Source organism: Mustela erminea, chromosome X, assembly GCF_009829155.1.
Source record: "Mustela erminea isolate mMusErm1 chromosome X, mMusErm1.Pri, whole genome shotgun sequence".
Taxonomy (NCBI): Eukaryota; Metazoa; Chordata; class Mammalia; order Carnivora; family Mustelidae; genus Mustela; species Mustela erminea.
In genome coordinates this window covers 43,465,462-43,485,610 of record NC_045635.1, presented here as the reverse complement: position 1 = coordinate 43,485,610, position 20,149 = coordinate 43,465,462, and the positions used below count along the sequence as shown (strand labels likewise).

The following is a 20,149-nucleotide window of genomic DNA, read 5'->3' as shown; positions in this document are numbered from 1 at the left end:
TCTAAAGATCTCAGTTATCTTGACTAAAAATAGAAGCAGAAATAAACTAAAAGTGTGCGAACTATCTCATTGTACTTGAGAGGCAATTAAAAGGACAGTTTCACTAGAGAAGCTGATTAAATAATGGGCTATATCCATATAATAGAATATTATGCAACACTTTAAAAAAATAAGGTAGACCTATAATCATATGGAAAGATTACTAAGACATTCTTGTTTTTTTTTAAAGATTTTATTTATTTATTTGAGAGAGAGAGAGAGAGTGAGAGAGCGCACAAGTAGGGGGAGCAGCAGGCAGAGGGAGAACCAGATGCTCAACCAACTGAGCCACCCAGGTGCCCCTACTAAGACATTCTTAAAACCACAAAATGCAGAGCAATGTGTACAGCATGACCTATTAATATAACAAAATATCATAAAACCCACATTCATTAAAAAACTGCACTTTTATATGTATATATGCCTATATGTGTGTACATTCAAGCATTACTCATAAAATTTAGGATTTTTGAAGAAAGGATAGTCAAAATTTAATAAAAGTGATAATATACCCATAAGAGGATCTGGAAGGATACACACACTAAATTATTTATAGTTGTTACTTCTGAGGAATAAGAAGAAAATAGTTGATTTTATTCATATACATATACACAAATCTGTATGAATACATACACACATATTATAAGCATATATTAATTTATAGTTAAAAAATTGTATGGGGCAGAGGGTTTAAGGTGAGATAGAGGGGGTGAAGAAATGCCAGGAGAAATTAACTAAACAATGATTGTGGATGGTTACCACATTGATCTTAGACTTTGATAAGTTAAGCAGAAAAATAAATTAGCATATAAATTATATAATAATTATTAAGTCAAAAATTAATTGATAGAATGATCTTTGTATTCTATAGAGAATACCTATTTTCTACAAACATCAGTGAATCATTTATAAAAATCCATTATGTTTGAAGCCATGAAGAAAATCTCATTAACTTAAGAAAAATAGAAATTATCATTCAGGTCACATTCTCAAGATGCAGTATGATAAATCTGGAAATTGGCAACAAAAGGATAAACCAAACAAAGTAAAGAAAAGCATTTTTAAAAAATGGTAAGCACTATTCTTAAAGAAAAAACAAAATGAAGAAATAAAAATTGCAAACACAGATTACTGAGGAAAAAAACAAGAGAGCTACAACACTATCAAAATTAATGAGATGTACTCAGAAATATTACTTAGAAGAAAATATGTACTTTAAAGCTTTTATTATGAAGTCATAAATAATTAAATTAGACTAAGCATGCATTTTAAGAAACTAGGGAAAACAACAAAATAAACTTTAATAAACTAAGAGTAAAATAACAAATATGAAAGCAGATGTCAATAAATATTTTAAAAAGGAAAAGTTATATGAATATATCCATGAGCTGGTTCTTTGCCCAGAAAACTGAACGAAACCTTTGCAAGGAACATTGAAGACAGCATGCACATGTATGCAAACACATGGAAGCAAGCTAACACAACACACACATTTTAAATGAAAAAAGAAATAATCACAAAGAATTATAAAAGAATATCATATACAGTCTGTGACAATAACTGAAAACCTACAAAATGGATGATTTTTAAAGACAATATAAACCACAAAATGACTCAAGAAGAATAATAAATCCTTAGTAAGCCAATAATCATCAATGTTATAAAGTTATCTAAGAATGATACACACGAATGGCACGATGCATCCATAAATTCATGGGCCAATTCACCAAGGTAAATAATTCCTGTGTTAAACTTAGTACAATAGAAAAATTTTTCGAATTATGTTAGGCTAGAACAGTCCTAGTACCACAACTTAATAAAGACAGCGCCAAAAACTTACAAAGGAATCTTATTTGTGAGTACAGAAGCAAAAATTCTAAATAAAGTATAAGCAATCAAATCCAAGAGTCAACTAAATAACCATGACTAGTTCAGCAAAGTAGATGAATACAAAATAAGTACAGAAAATATATTAATTGCTTTCTCAATATATGAATACATTTTAAAATTAAAGATAAAAGGATAACACTCATAACATTAAAAAAAAAATTCCTCAATACCCAAGAAAAAATCTTTCAAGTCAGTGAAACCAATATGAAAAAAATCTTCTAAAACTTAAAATTAAAAAGAAGACCTGGTAACAAAACAGATATAACTGGTTTGGAAAGCTTGATTTTGTGCAATCTGTGAATTCTCCTTGAATTAATCTCAACAGGCTGTTTTTGAAAAACTGACAAAACTGTTCTACAGCTCACCTGGAAGAATTAACATGTGAGAACCATGAATATTTTGTAAAATAAGTGAAGAGGCAGTAAATGTGTTACAAACCATGATAATAAAAACAGCATACTCCTGATATTAGAATAGACAAATGTACTAAAGAATAAAATTGGAAAGACCATAAACAAACCCAAGTATACATGATTAAAGATTAAGAGGGACAAACTTCCAGTTATAAAATAATTAAGTCACACAGATGAGAAGTACAGCATAGGGAATACAGTCAGTAATATTATAATAATGCTGTATGGTAACAGATGGTAATTAGACTTATTATGGTGAGCATGGAGTAATGTACAGAATTACTGAATCATTATGTTGTACATCTGAAACTAATATAACATTGTAAATCAGTTATACTTAATAATAAAAACATATATCAATTCAAGCCAGTGGATAAAGAAAACAAATAAATGGTATTAGAATTACTGGATAATCACTGGGGGAAGGTGTATAAGTGTTGACACCAAAATCAAAATAAATTCTAGACAAAGATTTAAATGTGAACATGAAACTATGAATGTTCTAGAAAAAAATAAGAGAAATATTTAAATAAATATGACTGGATAAGACTTTTCAAAGCAAGAAACAAATCTTAAAACCATAAAGAAAAAAACTGATGGACCTAACTCCTTAAAATGCCAATGCCACTACATATCAACTTAAAATAACACATTCAAGTTTTTCATTTATCAAATGGCAAAAAATATAACACTCTATCTTGGTAAGATTATGAGAAAATAATTTTTCTTCAGTAAAGTACAATGGGCATATTTCAGAAGAACAGTGCCTATATGTACAAATATTCTAAAGGTGTATTCTATTGATCTAATACTTCTATTCCTAGTAATTTAATACAGAAAAACAACAGTACAATCATGAACAATGGAAGCATATGTATGTTCACTATAGGGTTATTTCTAAGAGTAAAATTTAGAAATAGCCTAAGTGTCCATTAATAGGGGGTTAGATAAATAAGGACAGCTAAAGAACAGAATACTATGTAGTCAACATAAATGATATAGAAATACGTTATTTTAACTGGAAAGATCTCACAATTACATGAACATTGTTACATGAGAAAAAAAGCAAGTCATAAAAACACTATAAAAAGGATATAACTAATCTTCAATGTGTATGTTCCTCAAAATACATAAAGCAAACAATGACAAGACTGAAAAAATATGTAAATTCACAATTATAATTGAAAATTTCAGTACTCTTCTCAGCAATGGAATTAGTACACAGATAAACAGCAAGGGTAATGAAGAAACTGACATTAACCAACTGGATCCAACTGACATTTATACAACACTCCATCCCACAGCAACGAAACACATATTTTCTCAAGTGCACCTGGAAAATTCACCAAGACAGACCATATCCTGAGTGATAACCCTTTAAACTTTTTAAAGAATCAAAATCATAGTGTTTTCTTTGACCACAATAGAATTAAACTAGACATCGATAACAGAAAAATAATAGCAAAAACTCCAAACACTTGGATAGCAAATGACAAACTTAACAGTCCAGGGATCAAAGAGGATGTCTCCCAAAATTTGTGGCTTGCAGCTAAAGCAATGCTTAGGGAGAAATGTATAGCATTAAATGCTTCTATTAAAGAAAAGAAAGGTCTTAAATCAATAACCTAAGCATCCACCTTAAGCTGAGTGAAATAAGTCAAGCAGAGAGAGTCAACTATCATATGGTTTCACTTATTTGTGGAGCATAAGAAATAACATGGAGAACATGGGGAGATGGAGAGGAGAAGGGAGTTGAGGGAAACTGGAGGGGGAGATGAACCATGAGAGACTATGGACTCTGAAAAACAATCTGAGGGTATTGAAGGGACGGGGATGTGGGAAGGTGGGTGAGCCTGGTGGTGCGTATTATGGAGGGCTCGTATTGCATGGAGCACCGGGTGTGGTGCATAAACAATGAATTCTGGTATATTGAAAAGAAATTTAAAAAATAAATTTTTTTTTTAAAAACTAGAAGAAGAACAAATTAAACCCAAAGCAAAAGGAAACCATAAAAAATTGGAGCAGATACCAATAAAACTAAAAACAAAAAAAAAAAAAAAACAGTAAGAAAATGAATGAAATGAAAACCTGGTTCTTTGAGAAGATCAAGAAAATTGAGAAAATTCTAGCAAGATTGATAAACAAAAAGAAGACACAAATACCAAATATCAGGAATGAAAGTGGGGAATACAGGAAGAACTCTATGCACATAAATTAGACTTAGATGAAGTAGACCATTTCTTTGAAAACCACAAACCACAAATCAAAAGTCACCTGAAACGAAATAGGTAACTTGAATATCTTATAATAACCATTAAAGAAATTATATTCTTAGTTAAAATTCTTCAGGAAAAAGAAACTTCAGGCCCAAATAACTTCACTCGTGAATTCTACAGAACATTTAAAGAATAAATAACATTAATTCCACGCATCTCTTCCAGAAAATAGAAGAGAGGGATACTCTCAAATTATTTTTTAAAGTGAGTACCATTCTCATAACAAAACCAAAGACAGTACAAAAAAATAGTACAGGGGCACCTGGGTGGCTCAGTGGGTTAAAGCCTCTGCCTTCGACTCAGGTCATGATCTCAGAGTCCTGGGATCAAGCCTCGCATCGGGCTCTCTGCTCAGCAGGGAGCCTGCCCCCCCCCCCCGCCATTCTGCCTAATGATCTCTGTCTGTCAAAAAAATAAAATAAAATCTTAAGAAAAAGAAAAAAAATACTACAGAGAAACATCCATCATAAACACAAATACAAAAATCCTCAACAAAATACTAGCAAATAAAATCCAACAATACATAAAAAGAATAATACACCAGGACCAAGTGGGGTTTATCCCAAAAATGGGGCTACTTCAATATTTGAATATCAATCCATGTAATCTGTCCTATTAATAGTCTAAAACAAATAAGATTGTATCAACAGATGTGGGAGGAAAAAAGCATTTGACAAAATTCAACATCCATTCATGATAAACATGGAATGGATAGTAAATTTCTCAACCTGATCTAGGGTGTCTACAAAAACAATAGTTAAGATCATACGAATTTTGAAAGACTAAGAGCTTTCTTCCTAAGATCAGGAACAGGGCAAGGTGGTCTACTCTCACTGTTGCTATTCAACATCATAAAAGAAGTCCTACGCAGTGCAATGAAACACAAAAATGAAATTAAAACCATGCATATTGGAAAGAAAGAAATAACACTGTCCCCATTGCAAATGGCATATTTGTCTATGTAGCTAATCTCAAGAAACCTATAAAAACAAAAGCACTCCTAAGAATTAATAAGTCAATACATAAATATAAGTATTTCATACAGTAATATACAAATGGAAAACTACACTTTTAAAAATATCATTTACAATACTACATCTGAAACTAATGATGTACTTATATGTTGACTAACTGAATTTAAACTAAAAAAATATCATTTACAGTAGGTCCAAGAAAATAAAATATTTTGGTAGATATCGAGCAAAACATGTACAGGATCTACATGGTAAAAAGACAGAAATTGGGACGCCTGGGTGGCTCAGTTGGTTAAGCAGCTGCCTTCGGCTCAGGCCATGATCCCAGGTTCCTTGCTCCACAGGGAGCCTGCTTCTCTCTCCGACTCTGCCTGCTTGTGCGTGCTCTCTCTCTCTCTCTGACAAATGAATAAATAAATAAAATCTTTAAAAATTTTAAATAAATTAAAAATAAAAAGACAGAAATCAAAGAAAGCCAAAATAAATGAAGGACATACCACATTCATTGGTATGGAAGTTTCAACATGGAAAAATGTTAATTCTTTTCAAATTCACCTATAAGTGTGTGTTAATGGTCCCCAAGACCACCCCAAGGTAAAGCAATTCCTAGTCACAGGACTCAGCATATAGTCATACTCATGGCTATGATTTATTATAACAAAAGATAGAAAGCAAAAATCAAGTAAATGAGAACATCAGCAAAACTTGCCAAAAACCAGACACAAGCTTTCAAGAGTCTTACCCCAATTGAGTCAGCTGCTCAGGATGTACTTAATTCCTCCAGGAATGAAATGTGACAATACACATGAAGTGCCATCTACCAGGGAAACTCAGTGCCTAAGATTTTATCGGGAGCTGGTCATGTAAACACTCTCTGCCTTGCATGTACCAAACTTTCAGACTCACAAAAGGAAAGCAAGAGTTCAGAATAAACCACATTGTTTATACAAAGAGTTTAGGCACAGTTAGCATTAAGGGACGGTTTTAAAGAAGTGTAGGGAAATGTTTACCAGACAACTTCTCAGATGCCCAGACAAAGGTGAACTTTGCAAATAGGACTTTTTTTTAAAGATTTTATTTATTTATTTGACAGACAGAGGTCACAAGTAGGCAGAGAGGCAGGCAGAGAAAGGCGGGGAAGCAGGCTCCTCGCTGAGCAGAGAGCCTGATGCGGGGCTCGATCCCAGGACCCTGGGATCATGACATGAGCCAAAGGCAGAGGCTTAACCCACTGAGCCATCCAGGCACCCCATAAATAGGACTTTCTAAGGATAGCAGTATTTGGCCTATTAACTATTTTCTGCACAAGATGTAACTCAATTCCAATCAAATTCTCAGCAGGACTTTTTTGTAGATATAAACAAACTTTCTATAATTTATATAGAAAAGCAAAGGAACTAGAAAACTAAAACAATTTTGAGAAAGAAAAAGAACAGAGGTGGAAGGATCACACTACCTAGTTTTAAGACTTACTATAAAACTACAGGAATAAAGACAGTGTGATATTGGCAAAGTGACAGACACAGATCAATAAAGGAGAATATAGAAATAAGTATAGAAATAGAGCCACACATATAAGGTCAACTGATTTTTGGCAAAGGTGCAAAAGCGATTTAGTGGGAAAAAAGTATATTTTCCCACAAATGGTGTTAGAACAACTGGACATCCATACGCAAAAAAAAAATGAACTTTGACCTCAAAAACCTCCTACAACACAAAAACTAACTCAAAATGGATTACAGATTTAATGTTAAAACTATAAAACTTTTAGATAACATATGAGAAAATATTCATGATTTAGGTTTAGGCAGAAAATTCTTAAAAAGCACAATCCATAACAGAAAACACTGAAAACTAGACTATCAAAATTAAAAAAAAAAAAACTTTTGCTCTGTGAAAAACCCAAATAAGAGAATAAAAAGGTTACAGACTGGTAGGATACATTTGTAAATCACATATCCAACACAGGGTTTATATCCAGAATATGTAAAGAACTCTCAATAACTTGACACAAAGAAAATATACTATATGTTGGCTAATTGAGCATAATTTTAAAAAAGGAAAAGAAAAGAAACTAACCCATTTAAGAAATGGGCAAGAATTAAAACACTTCACCAAAGAGGATAGATGGATGACAAGCAAGTATGATGTTCAACATTATTAGCCCTCGAGGAAATGCAAATTAAAACTATGGCGAGACTCCTCTACCCAGCTATTAGATGGCTTAAATTAAAAAATTCTAATATCGGGGCATCTGGGTCATTCAGTGGATTAAGCCTCTGCCTTTGGCTCAGGTCATGATCTCAGGGTCCTGGCATCGAGCCCTGCACCGGGCTCTCTCCTCAGCAGGGAGCCTGCTTCCCACCCCTCTCTGTCTACTTGTGATCTCTGTCTGTCAAATAAATAAATAAAATCTTTTAAAAATATACCAATACCAAGTGCTGACAAGGATACACAGCAACCAGAACTCTCATGTCCTACAGGTGGATCTCAAGGGAATTATGGTGAAGGATAAAAGTCAATCTAAAAAGGTTATGTACTGTATGATTCCATTTATATACCATTTGTGAAATTACAAAGTTATAGATGTGAAAACAAATTAGGAGTTCCCAGGGACAGGAAGGTGAGGGGAGGAAGATGGCTGTTGCTATAAAAGGATAACATGAGGGATCTTTGTGGTAATGGAACAGTTCTGTGTCTTAACTGTGGTAGCAGTGCTTAAAAAATTTTCATGTTTGATAGAACTATACAGACTAAACACACACAACAAATAAATGCATGTAAAACTGATGAAATTTAAGGCCTGTGGGCCTTAATCATGACACTATATTATAGTTACGTGAAATGTTACCATCAGGACAAAGTAGGTGAAATGTACACAGGACTTCCCTATACTGTTTTTTGCAAATTCTTGTGACTCTTATTTCAAAACAAATGTTAAAATTTCATAGAACTATATACCAAAAAGTCCATTTTTATTTAAAATATAAAAATTAAAGTTATAAAAACACTGTACATGTTTTCTAGAACTGTGATTCTCTATCAAAAGGTGTATATTAACATCACTTGTGGAGGGGTGCCTATGTGGCTCAGTCAGTTGGACATCTGTCTTTGGCTTGGGTCATGAACCCAGGGTCCTGCTCAGCAGGCTCCCTGCTCAGTGAAGAACCTGTTTCTACCTCATCTGCCACTCCCCCTGCTTGTGCTCTCTCTGACAAATAAACAAAATCTTTTAAAAAAATCACTTGTGGAGCTTTATATAAATATATGTGCCCTGAAGACATGAACAGACATTTCTGCAAAGACATCCAAATGGCCAACAGACATATGAAAAGTGCTCACACTCAGCATCAGGGAAATACAAATCAAAACCACAGTAAGATACCACCTCACACCAGTCAGAAGGGCTAAAATTAACAAGTCAGGAAATGACAGATGCTGGCGAGGATGCGGAGAAAGGGGAACCCTCCTACACTATTGGTGGGAATGCAAGCTGGTGCAGCCACTCTGGAAAACAGCATGGAGGTTCCTCAAAAAGTTGAAAATAGAGCTACCCTATGATCCAGCAATCCCACTGCTGGGTATTTACCTTAAAGATACAAATGTAGTGATCCAAAGGGGCACATTCACCCGAATGTTTATAGCAGCATGTCCACAATAGCCAAACTATGGAAAGAACCTAGATGTCTATCAACAGATGAATGGATAAAGATGTGTTTTATATATACAATGGAGTACTATGCAGCCATTGAAAAACCCAAAATCTTGCCATTTGCAATGACATGGATGGAACTAGAGGGTATTATGCTAAGCAAAATAAGTCAATCAGAGAAAGACAATTATCATATGGTCTCTCTGATATGAGGAATTTGAGAGGCAGGGCAGGGGTCATGGGGGGAAGGAAGAGAAAAATGAAACAAGATGGGACCAGGGAGGGAGACAAACCATAAGAGACTTTCAGTCTCAGGAAACAAAATGAGGGTTGCTGGGCGGAGTTGGGGGAGGGATAGGGTGGCTAGGTGATGAATATTGGGGATGGAATGTGCTATGGTGAGTGTTGTGAATTGTGTAAGACTGATGATTCATAGACCTATACCCCTGAAGCAAATAATTCATTATATGTTAATAATTTTAAAAAATATTATGTGCCCCTTCACCCAAAAAATACAAAAACACTAATTCAAAGGGATACACACACCCTTATGTTTATTGCAGCATTACTTACAATAGCCAAACTATGGAAGCAATGCAAGTGTCCATCAATAGATGAGTGGAAAAAGAAGATGTGGTACGTATACACACTGAAATATTATACAGCCATGAAAAAGAATGAAATCTTGCCATTTGCAATAACATGGATGGAGCCAGAAAGTATGATGCTAAGTAAAGTAAGTCCATCCAAAAAAGACAAATACCATATGATCTAGCTCATATGTGGAATTCAAGAAACAAAACAGAAGAGTAAAGGAAAAAAAGAGAAAGACAAACCAAGAAACAGACTCTTAACTACAGAAAATAAACTAATGGTTACAAGAGGGGAGGTGAGTTGGGGGCATGGTTGAAATAGGTGATGGGGATTAAAGAGTACACTTATGATGAATAAAATAATATTTTTAAAAAAAACAAAAAATATATGTATATGCCTGCACCACACCCCCACAATTCTGTTTGGATAATATGGGATGGGACCTGGGTATCTGTGATTCTATGATCCATGCACTAGAAGTGTACCCCTAAAACAGATGACTACCACTTGAAATGGAGGAATAATATACACACAAATATTAACAGTGGTTCTGAGTTGTGGGATCACAGGTAATTATATTACTTTCCTATGACGAATGTGAATTTTTGTGCAATAAAAATAACAACAAAGGCTTTTTTAAAAAAGATTCAGTTCCTCAGGGTTGCTGGGGGTGGGGGGATAGGATGGCGGAGTTATGGACAATGGTGAGGGTATGTGCTATGGTGAGTGCTGTGAATTTGTGTAAGACTGACAATTCAGACTTGTACCCATGAAACAAATAATACATTATGTTAATAAATAAATAAAACAATTAAATTTTTAAAAAATTCAGTACATCATTCCAGCTAGTAGAGATATTTCATCTGATATCCATTTATTTCCTGTCCCTACTCCTAGTCTCATGCCATGCAATATTTGATGAGTTTATCTTTTCTGTTATCATTTACATCACTAATAAAAATGTTGATTAGAACAAAGTCCACTGGCAATCTTCTAGAAATCTCCTTCTAGCTTAATAATGATCAGCAATCTCTGGGATCAGTTTCACTTATGTAAGATCTACCCAAATTCTACTCTTTTTAAAAAGATTTATTTATTTATTTGAGAGGGTCAGGGAAAGAGGGGCAGAGGGAGGAAAGAAAGAGAGAATCTCAAGCAGACTCCCCACTGAACATGGAGCCCAGTGCAGGGCTTGATCTCACTACCCTGAGATCATGACCTAATCCAAAACCAAGAGTTGGACACTCAACTGACAGAGCCACCCAGGCACCCCCTCAAATTATGCTCTTATCTACTTCATTATTATTCATTATTTCCATAAGATGAGAGGCATTTTCATGATTTAGTGATATCCAAATATATCATGTCTACTACATTTTCCTGGTCTTTTACTTCAAAGTGACCCTGAACCACCCCTCTCATACTCTATAAAGGATATTAGACTATATTACCTTTTCTTCCTAATTATGTAGCTAAGACTCTTCTGGGCATAGCCTATGCCTTATATTTTCTTGCAAATGCCACAGCAAGCCACTCGATTTCATTCATTCAACAAATATTTATTGATACTCCACTATGTGCCAGGTACTATTCTGGACTCTCCTTCCTTCATGTAAAAGGATAACTAAGTACTCATAGCAATATTCCCTCAACATCCAACTCCGGGCAAATAGCTACCTGCCGTGTCTGGTCCTGCCATGTCTGCCACACCATCCTTCCTATCACCAATCTCACCCAAAACTTGAAAGGCTTTGTCACTGATCCCTATCCAAATCATGAAATAGACTTTGTAAAATTCTGATAATGATTGAACTACTGTACCATCATTGCCTTTTCTAGAAGTAGTGTCTCCTTCCACTGGGTTCTCACAGGATCTTATGTATAATATTCTTATAGTACCTAGGGTATTCTATTTTTTATTGTACTCATATGTCTGCATGTCTTATCTTGCCCCCTAGATCATAAGCTCCCTGAAGGCTCAGCTCTGTAGGCCCAGAAAATTTTTACCATGCTTAGCATCTGGTGATACTGAATGAATAATCAGAAAAGAAAAGAGCAGCCCCTTAAAGCACCAGTTGTCAGGCTTACCTGCACCTCTACCAGCCAGTCCACAAGAATGGCCCTCATGCAACTGCTGATGTCAGTCTGCCTGCTCATGTATTTTTTAAGTATGAACTTTTCCTGGCAGCAATAAAAAAAGAAATATTAATCCGTAAACTCTCTTTATAGTTCAAAAATTGTAATTTAAGAAAAAAAATACTTGCAACCAATATCTCAGAAAAAGAAATTGTCACAATGTAATTAACTTCTTCAGTTCTAACTCATTATTTTCAGCTGGTATCAGATTGGCTGGTATCAGCCAATCAAAGTCTCCTCTTCCAGACAAGTTCTAGTAATGCTTGGGAAATGGATGCACATCATATTCAAGCATCGGAGTAGATATGGAGGAGCCTAGGGGGACTATGGAATATGGACAGGAATATACCTATCAATAAATACCAAAGAGGTTCCACCCCTTCTTTGCAATTTAATCTAAAGTAGAGCAGTGCTTTGCAAACTTTAACACATATACCACCTGGGGATCTTTAAAATTCATATTCTAATTTAGAAGGCCTGGATGAGGCTAGATTTCTGCATTCCTAACAAGATCTCAAGTGAAACTGACACCACTGAGCTAAGGCCCATGCATGTAGTATAACAAAGTTATCTCTTACTTCCTCCAAGCTACGCCAGAAAAAAGTAAAGGATCTGGAGTCAGTTAATCAAATGTTATGTCTGTAGAGAGAAGACGAGATATTCATCCTCGCTCTTATGCATAGCCTGCTAAAATTTTAGTTGTTAGATAATCTTGGTCCCTCTGTTTCATTGACAGAGAGAGAGAATGAGAGAGAGAAGAAAATTTGCCATCAGTGAATTTTAGTGGTCAAGGAAACTGGCTGATTTTAAAGAGGAAGAAATTGTCACCAGTTTGGAGAGTGATTTCACATATGTCACCAGAAACTTGCATAGAGAAGGGAAAAGATCTTTAAGAGCAGCCACTCAGAAGATGACTACTATTTTTGTGTCTGAGATTGTCTCCTCAACAATTAGAGATGCAGACTTAAATGGTCTTCAAGGTCATCAGACTTTTAGCCCATATTCCAGCTCTACCATATACTAGTTGTGTGATTCTGAGCAGTTTCTCCAATCTATAAAAAGGAGATAATACCTACCATCATGAAGTTATTGGGAGAATTAAACAAGATAATGTCTATAAACACTTTAGCCCCAATGTCTAACTTATGGTAAGCTACCAGTAGATGTCAGTTGTTGCTGTTATTATTGTAATCATCATTATTACCTCCCCTTTCAACTTGCATTTTGAAGGATGGAATGATGAGGAAACGAGACCTAGAAACTGTTCCACTCCAACAGCCACCTACATACCTCTCTCTCCTTCATGTAACTGAAGATATCCTTGGCATATATGGGGTTGAAAAATGGATCACTGTAGTTATTGTCAATATCCTCCGATGCGGTTCTCTGCTTGGAAATCACCAAAAAGATGTTAGAGGGAGAAAGATTCCAAAGAAGGCTTAGCACATACACATAAAGCATGCCCTCCTTTCTTCCCAGTGTCATCTTCTGCTAAGTTTCCTCAAGCCCCATATATCCTGGGCCACAACAGAGCACCCCCTGGGTCCTTCAATACTCATGCTGCTAAATGACCAAGAAATCTTTAATCCTTCTTGCACATGACTGCTCTGCCCTAGGAACTAGGCATCATTTTTACAGGTAAGCTCAAGACTCTCCAGGAAAAACACTTATTTTACTATTCCAACTTGTGTCATATATCTTCTTAGGTCACTTGTTTTGTCCCAATGCTTTGATCTAACCCAATTCATCTTCTTGGTAGCCTTTTCCTCCCTTCTACACTTCTACTCAGTTTGTTTTATCTACAAGAGGGGTATTTCTCCTCCTTTTTGCGAAATCTCATTCCTTCATCCTTCCAATTTTCAACTTAAATACCAACTTCCTTGGGAGATGCTTCTGTGGGCTTTACTCATCTTTGACTGGAGTCTACTGTAATGCAGATTGCAATTACTAAGAAAGGTAGTTTACACACACACACACACACACACACACACACACATATTCCAGATCCTTGTGGGTATTCCTGTAATAAATACTTTCTAATTGTTTGGGTGTATTTTAATTCCAATTGGAAAGTCAAGAGATCCCACAAGGCCAGCCTGATTTACTATAGCCTACTATATACAGATCAATTACTTAGGAAGGCAAAAAAAAATCTCTTTGCTAGCAGCTACCTACAGAACAACAAAGAATTTAATCTAATTTAAGAAGAAAGAGAAAGAATACCTCCTTCTGTGACTTCTTGCCCCAAGATGAAGAAGGCTTATTGGAACTAGATTCACAAGCACTGGATGTGCTTGTGGTATTGAACTTGCCCACACTGGACATGCCTGTTCTGGATTCAGGGGCTATGCTGGACACATGTGAGCTGGTTTCAGCCTGGAGGATCAGGAAATCTTTGAGAGAGTTATCTTCCTTTTGGGTGGTATTCTCTTGCAAGGCCAATGGCTCCTTTAGGGACAACTCCTTCCCAGTGGTGGGTTTCTCATCCAATGCAAATGTTTCCTTGACATGGATTGTCTCATTGAGGGTAGGTTTCTCCTGAAAAGGCTCCTTGAAGAGGGTCTCCTTCCCACTGCTGGGCTTCTCCTGCAAGGCCAAGGGCCCCCACGGGGTAGCCTCTTCCTCGACTGTGGGATTCTCCTGCAAGGCCAAGGACTCCCTTGGGATGGTCTCCTCAGTGCTAGGCTTCTGAAAAGCCAGTGGTTGCTTAATATGGGACTCTTCATTGGTGATATGCTCTTGCAAGGCCAAATGCTTCTTCAATAGGAACACCTCCCCCGGAGCAATGGGTTTCTTCTTTAAAGATAACTGTTCCTCAGTGCTTGTTGCCACCTCAGTGGAGACTTCCTCCTTCAGAACTGATGGTTTATTTAAAAGAGATTCCTCTTCAGTAGTGCTTTTCTCCTGCAAGTCCAACAGCTCCTTCAAGGAATCCTCTTTGGTATCAGTCTTCTGCAAACCCAAAGCCTTCCAGAAGAGGGACTCATCTTTGTTGGTAGGTTTAACAAGCAATGAAAATGGCTCTGGAGAAAGAAATTCCTCCTCAGTAGTAGGCTTCTCCTCTAAAGTCAATAGTTCCTTAATATACAATTCTTCAGTGGTGGTCTTTTCTGGCAAGGCCAGTGGCTTAGTTGAGAGGGACGCCTCCTGCAGAGTGGTGTGCTTCTCTTTCAAAAGAGATGGATCCTGGAAGAGGAGCTCCTCCTCAGTTACAGACTTTTTATTAAAGGGCAATAGCTTCTTAAAGACTGACTCTTCTTCAGAGGTGGTGTCTGAGACCAGTGGCTTCTTTAAGAGGGACATTCTCCCCTGAGTGATTTGCTTTTTCTTTAAAGATAACGGTGTCTTGGTAAGGATTGTCTCCTCAGTTGAAGACTTCTTCCTAAGTGACACTGGCTCCATAAAGGAAGAATCCTTATCTTTGCTAATCATATTCTGCAAGTCCAACAGTTCTTGGCAGATGGACATCATTATTTGACTGGCACACTTTTTCTTCTTTATAGATAAAGGTTCCTTGGTAGAGACCGCCTCATCTCTGATACCTTTCTTCCTAAAGGGAACTGGTTCTATAAGAAATTCATCTTCACCATCAACATTCTCCTGAAATGCCCCTGGCTTCTTCAAAAGAGCCACCTCCCCCTGCATGGTATGCTTGTCTTTGAACACAGGTGATTCCCTGACGAGAGACTCCTCCTCAGTGGTAGACTTATTTTTAAAGGACAAGGGCTCCTTAATGAATGACTTCTCTCCAGATGTGGTCTTTTGTAATACTAGTGGCTTCTTCAAGTGATACATCTTCCCCTGAATGGTACACTTCTTTACAGGTAATGACTTCTTGGTGGGATTTGTCTCCTTGGTAGTACATTTCTTCCTAAGGGACATTGGCTCCATAAGAAATTTATCCTTAGTGTCCTCCTCCTGCAATGCCTGTGGCTTCTTCAAGAGGACCACCTCCCCACTAGTGGTGTGCTTCTCTTGCAATGCAGCTGGTTCCTGGAAGAGAGACTCCTTAGAGGTAGGCTTCTTTTTAAAAGACAATGGCTCTTTAATGAGTTTCTTCTCTCCAGAGATAGTCTTCTGCAATTCTAATGGATTTTTCAAGTGATCCATCTGCCCTTGAATAGTACACTTCTTCTTTAAAGATAATGGCCTCAAGATGAAGCCTGCCTCCTTGCTGGTAGCTTTCTTATTGAAAGTCAGTGGCTCCTCAATGAGAGACTCCTCTTCAGAAGTGGTCTTCTGCAACACTAGTGGTTTCTTCATATGGGACACTTTCCCCTGAGTGGTATACTTGTTCTTCTTTAAAGAGAACACCTTCTTGATGGAGGTTGCCTCCTCTGTTTTAGGCTTCTTTCTAAAGTTTGTTGGCTCCATAATGAAGGAATTCTCTTCAAAAGTGATGTCCTGCAAAGCCAAGTCCCCCTGATATGTGCTCATCTTCTTTAAGGATAATGTTCCTTTGGTGATGGCTGCCTCCTCAGTCTTAAGCTTCTTCCCAAAAGTCATTGGCTCTACAACAAACTCATCATTGCTGTCAGCCTCCCCCTGTAAGGATGGTGGCCTGTCCATGAGGGATATCTCCCCCTGATTTGTGGACTTTCTTAAAGAAAATGACCTCCTGAAAAGGCTTGTGTCCTCAGTAATGAGTTCCTCTTTTAAAATCAATGGCTTTTTGAAAAATGATACCTCCTCAGTAGTGGTTGTTTTAGAGATGGTAGGTATCTCCAGACTTAGTGGTTTCTCCATAATATTTGGTACCAGGGTAGTAGAAACTACTAGTGGTGAAGGTTCTGGCTTATAACTGTAAAGGAAACAATGTCTGAGTAAGAAGAATGTAGTTCCTAGAATCCCCACCAACCATCTCATTTTGTTGCTATATTTACCAAAGTTATAAAAGGGGGAAGGGCTTCAACCTCAAGGGATAGATTAAAAATCAAACGGTACCATAGAGAATCAACTAAGTAGCACCCTGTATAGTTTCTATGGCCTAGGTTCTCACACTTTTCTGAAAAATTTCCCCTAAAACCCATGTTGTGCTTTACTATATATGAATTATTTCCTTTATTTATATACAAAGTCTTTATTCTAAAACCACATTGTATGAGTTATTTGCTATTATATCGGTCTCCCTCAGTAGCTACATTTATTTATCTTTGTCCATCAGCACCAGGCATCCGGTAAAATGTAGGCTGAAATTAATATTGTTTGAAGGCTTGTGAGAAAATTATAAGAGAGAGCTTAGGAAGGCTTAGAAAAGAAAGGTGGACTGGTACTTAATGTTGGTGGTATCTAACCACATCCCCTTCAACCTAAGCTATTCATGAGATATTTCCCAGTGGAGAGAATAAAAAGACCACAACGGACATTTGTTCACAAAGACCAGATTCAAAGCTTTGTTTTGAATAGGACTTCATGTCCAATTAGTAACTAACCTAGTGTGACCAAATCACTGGAGGACTAGAAATCAGAATAAGAGAGAATTTAAGGCAAATACGATCATCAGTCTGAACAAAAGTAAATGCCCCCCAAACTAGATATCATCTGATTCCATTTTTACTAAATGTCCAGAATAGACATAACCATAGAGGTATATCCATAAAAGAAAATAGATTGGTGGTTGCCTATGGCTGGAAAAGGGCAGGGAAGTGGGGTAGAATGAGAGGCTGGGAAAGGAAAGGGACTACTAATGGGGTCAGGCCTTTTTTGGGGGGTGGGGGTTGAAAAGTTATAAAATTAGATAGTGGTAATGGCTGTACAACCCCATATATATAATTTAAAAATCACTGTATTTTTTTAAGGAAGTGCCTAGAGAGGTTCCACAGTGCCTAGATAGATTCCAGGTCCCTCCTGATGAGAACAGTCTTCAGATAACCTAGTTATGATAAAGAGTATGCCTTCTAGAGCTAAAATGCCTGGATTCAAATCCTGGCTCCTCCACCTACTGGCTAGGTGACACTGGGCAAGTTAACTGTGCTTCACTTTTTTCGGCTATATAATGGGAACTGTATGACCTCCTTTATAGGGTTGTTGTTAAGATTTGATTAATTAATATGCAATAAAAACATGTAAAACAAAGAATAGTTCAAAACTAAATGTATATCAATAAATCAGTTTAGCTAGATAAAATGGACAAATTCCTAAGAAGACACAAACTACCAAAACTGACTTTAAAAGAAAATAGAAAATCTGAGTGGACTTATAACACAAAAATATTGAATTAATATAAAAACTACCCACAGAGAAAAGTCCAGGCCCAGAAGTTTTTGTTGGGGAAGTCTACCAAACATCTAAATCAATACCAGTTCCTCGTAAACCACCCCAAGAAATTGAAGATATAAGAACAGTTACCAACTCATTCTATGAAGCCAATATTACTCTGATACCAAAAACAAAGATATCACAAGAAAATTATAGTCTTGTATCTCTTAAAAATATAGGTGCAAAAGTCCTCCACAAAATACTAGCAAATCAAATCCAGCAACACATAAAACTATTATGCACCATGACCAAGTGGGATTTGTCCCAGGAATACAAGATTAATTTAACATCCAAAATTCAATTCATGTATCAAACCATATTAATGGAATAGAAAACAAAAGCCACATGATCATCTCAATAGATTCAGAAAAATCATTTGACAAAATATAAAACCCTTTCATGATAAAGGAATCAATACACTAGGAATAGAAAAGAGATTCCTCAACTTGACAAAGGGCATCTATGAAAACCCAAAGCTTACATTGTACTTAATGGTGAGAGACGGGTGATTTCCCCCTAAGATCAGGGAAAAGACAGGATATCCAACTCTTCTTTAGAGGGTGGGAGAGTTGTAGTGTAGCAGTATATAACTCATATAGCATTGTTGATGCTTTAGGACAAAATCCCTCTATTCTCTGAATAAATTCCAAACTCTTAGCCATGATCTGCAAGGCCCTAGTGATCTGGCTCCTGTCTGCCTCTTCAAATCCAGCTCTTAAGAAACATTAGTATAGGAAATAAGTATTGAGTATCTATGATACCATAGATCTGGGGTGATCAGAGTAGGCTTCCCTGATAGAGTAACCAACACTCTTTGTGACTGAGAGGGTTCTGGGGATGCAAGAGTCTCAGTATTAAAACTGGGCAAATCTTAGGAAAACCAGAATAAGTCGGTCACCCAAGTCTTAGAAGACAAGGATGTCCAACTCTTGATACTTCTATTCAACATAGTACTAGAGGTTCTAGCCAGGGCAACTAGGCAAAAAAATAAAACAAAAGGCCTCCAGATTGAAAACTCTGTATTAGCAGATGATATAATTTACATATAGAAAAATCCTAGGAATATACCCAAAAACTATTAGAACTAATATACAAGTTTAGCAAGGTTCCATGATACAAGATCAATATGCCAAAATCATATATATTCCTATATCCTTGAAATGAACAGTATGAAAAAGAAATTGGGAAAACAAACCCATTTACAACAGCATCGAGAAGAATAAAACATTTAGAAATAAATTCAACAAAAGAAGTACAAAACTTATATTCTGAAAACTACAAAAACGTTGCAAGAATTTAAAGGTCTAAATGAATGAAAAGACATCCCATGTTTGTGTGTTGGAGGAGTTAGTATTAAGATGGCAATACTCCCCAGACTGATTTACAGATTCAAGACAACTTCTGTAAACATCCCAGTGGAAACAGACAAGCTGATTCTAAAATTTGTAAGGAATTGCAAAGAACCCAGAATAGCCAAAACAGTCTTGAAAAAGAGGAACAAGTTGGAAGAGTCACACTTCCTAATTTCAAAATGCACTACAGAGCAACAACAGTCATGAAATGTGGTATTGGCATAATGGCAGATGTGTAGATTGAAGGAATAAAATTGAGACTTCAGAAATAAACACTTTCATTTACAGTCATTTGATTTTTGACAAGGATGCCAAGATAATTTGGTGGAGAAAGATTAGTCTTTTTAACAAATAGTGCTGGGACAACTGGATATCTACATGTAAAACAATGAAGTTAGACCCCTAACACACACTAACAACAAAAATTAACTCAAAAGGAGTCAATAACCTAAAGAGCTAAAACTTTAAAGCTCTGCAAAGAAAATCTTAAATCTCTGGGGCGCCTGGGTGGCTCAGTGGGTTAAAGCCTCTGCCTTCAGCTCAGGTCATGATCCCAGGGTCCTGG

At 36.4% G+C, this 20,149-nt stretch overlaps 1 protein-coding gene across 3 annotated transcripts in view; it reads right to left on the bottom strand.

The window, feature by feature from the left end:
* CCNB3 (cyclin B3) overlaps positions 1–20,149 on the bottom strand; it is a 66,459-nt gene that overhangs the window by 21,426 nt on the left and 24,884 nt on the right. For 2 of the 3 annotated variants that reach the window (XM_032331359.1, XM_032331358.1), the window contains exons 5-7: positions 14,198–16,775; positions 13,265–13,363; positions 11,927–12,019 (exon numbers count right to left, since the gene is read on the bottom strand). In XM_032331359.1, coding sequence (XP_032187250.1) covers positions 11,927–12,019; positions 13,265–13,363; positions 14,198–16,775 — 2,770 coding nt within the window. The remainder of the gene's footprint in view (positions 1–11,926; positions 12,020–13,264; positions 13,364–14,197; positions 16,776–20,149) is intronic. The other variant, XM_032331360.1, reaches the window with a different exon arrangement.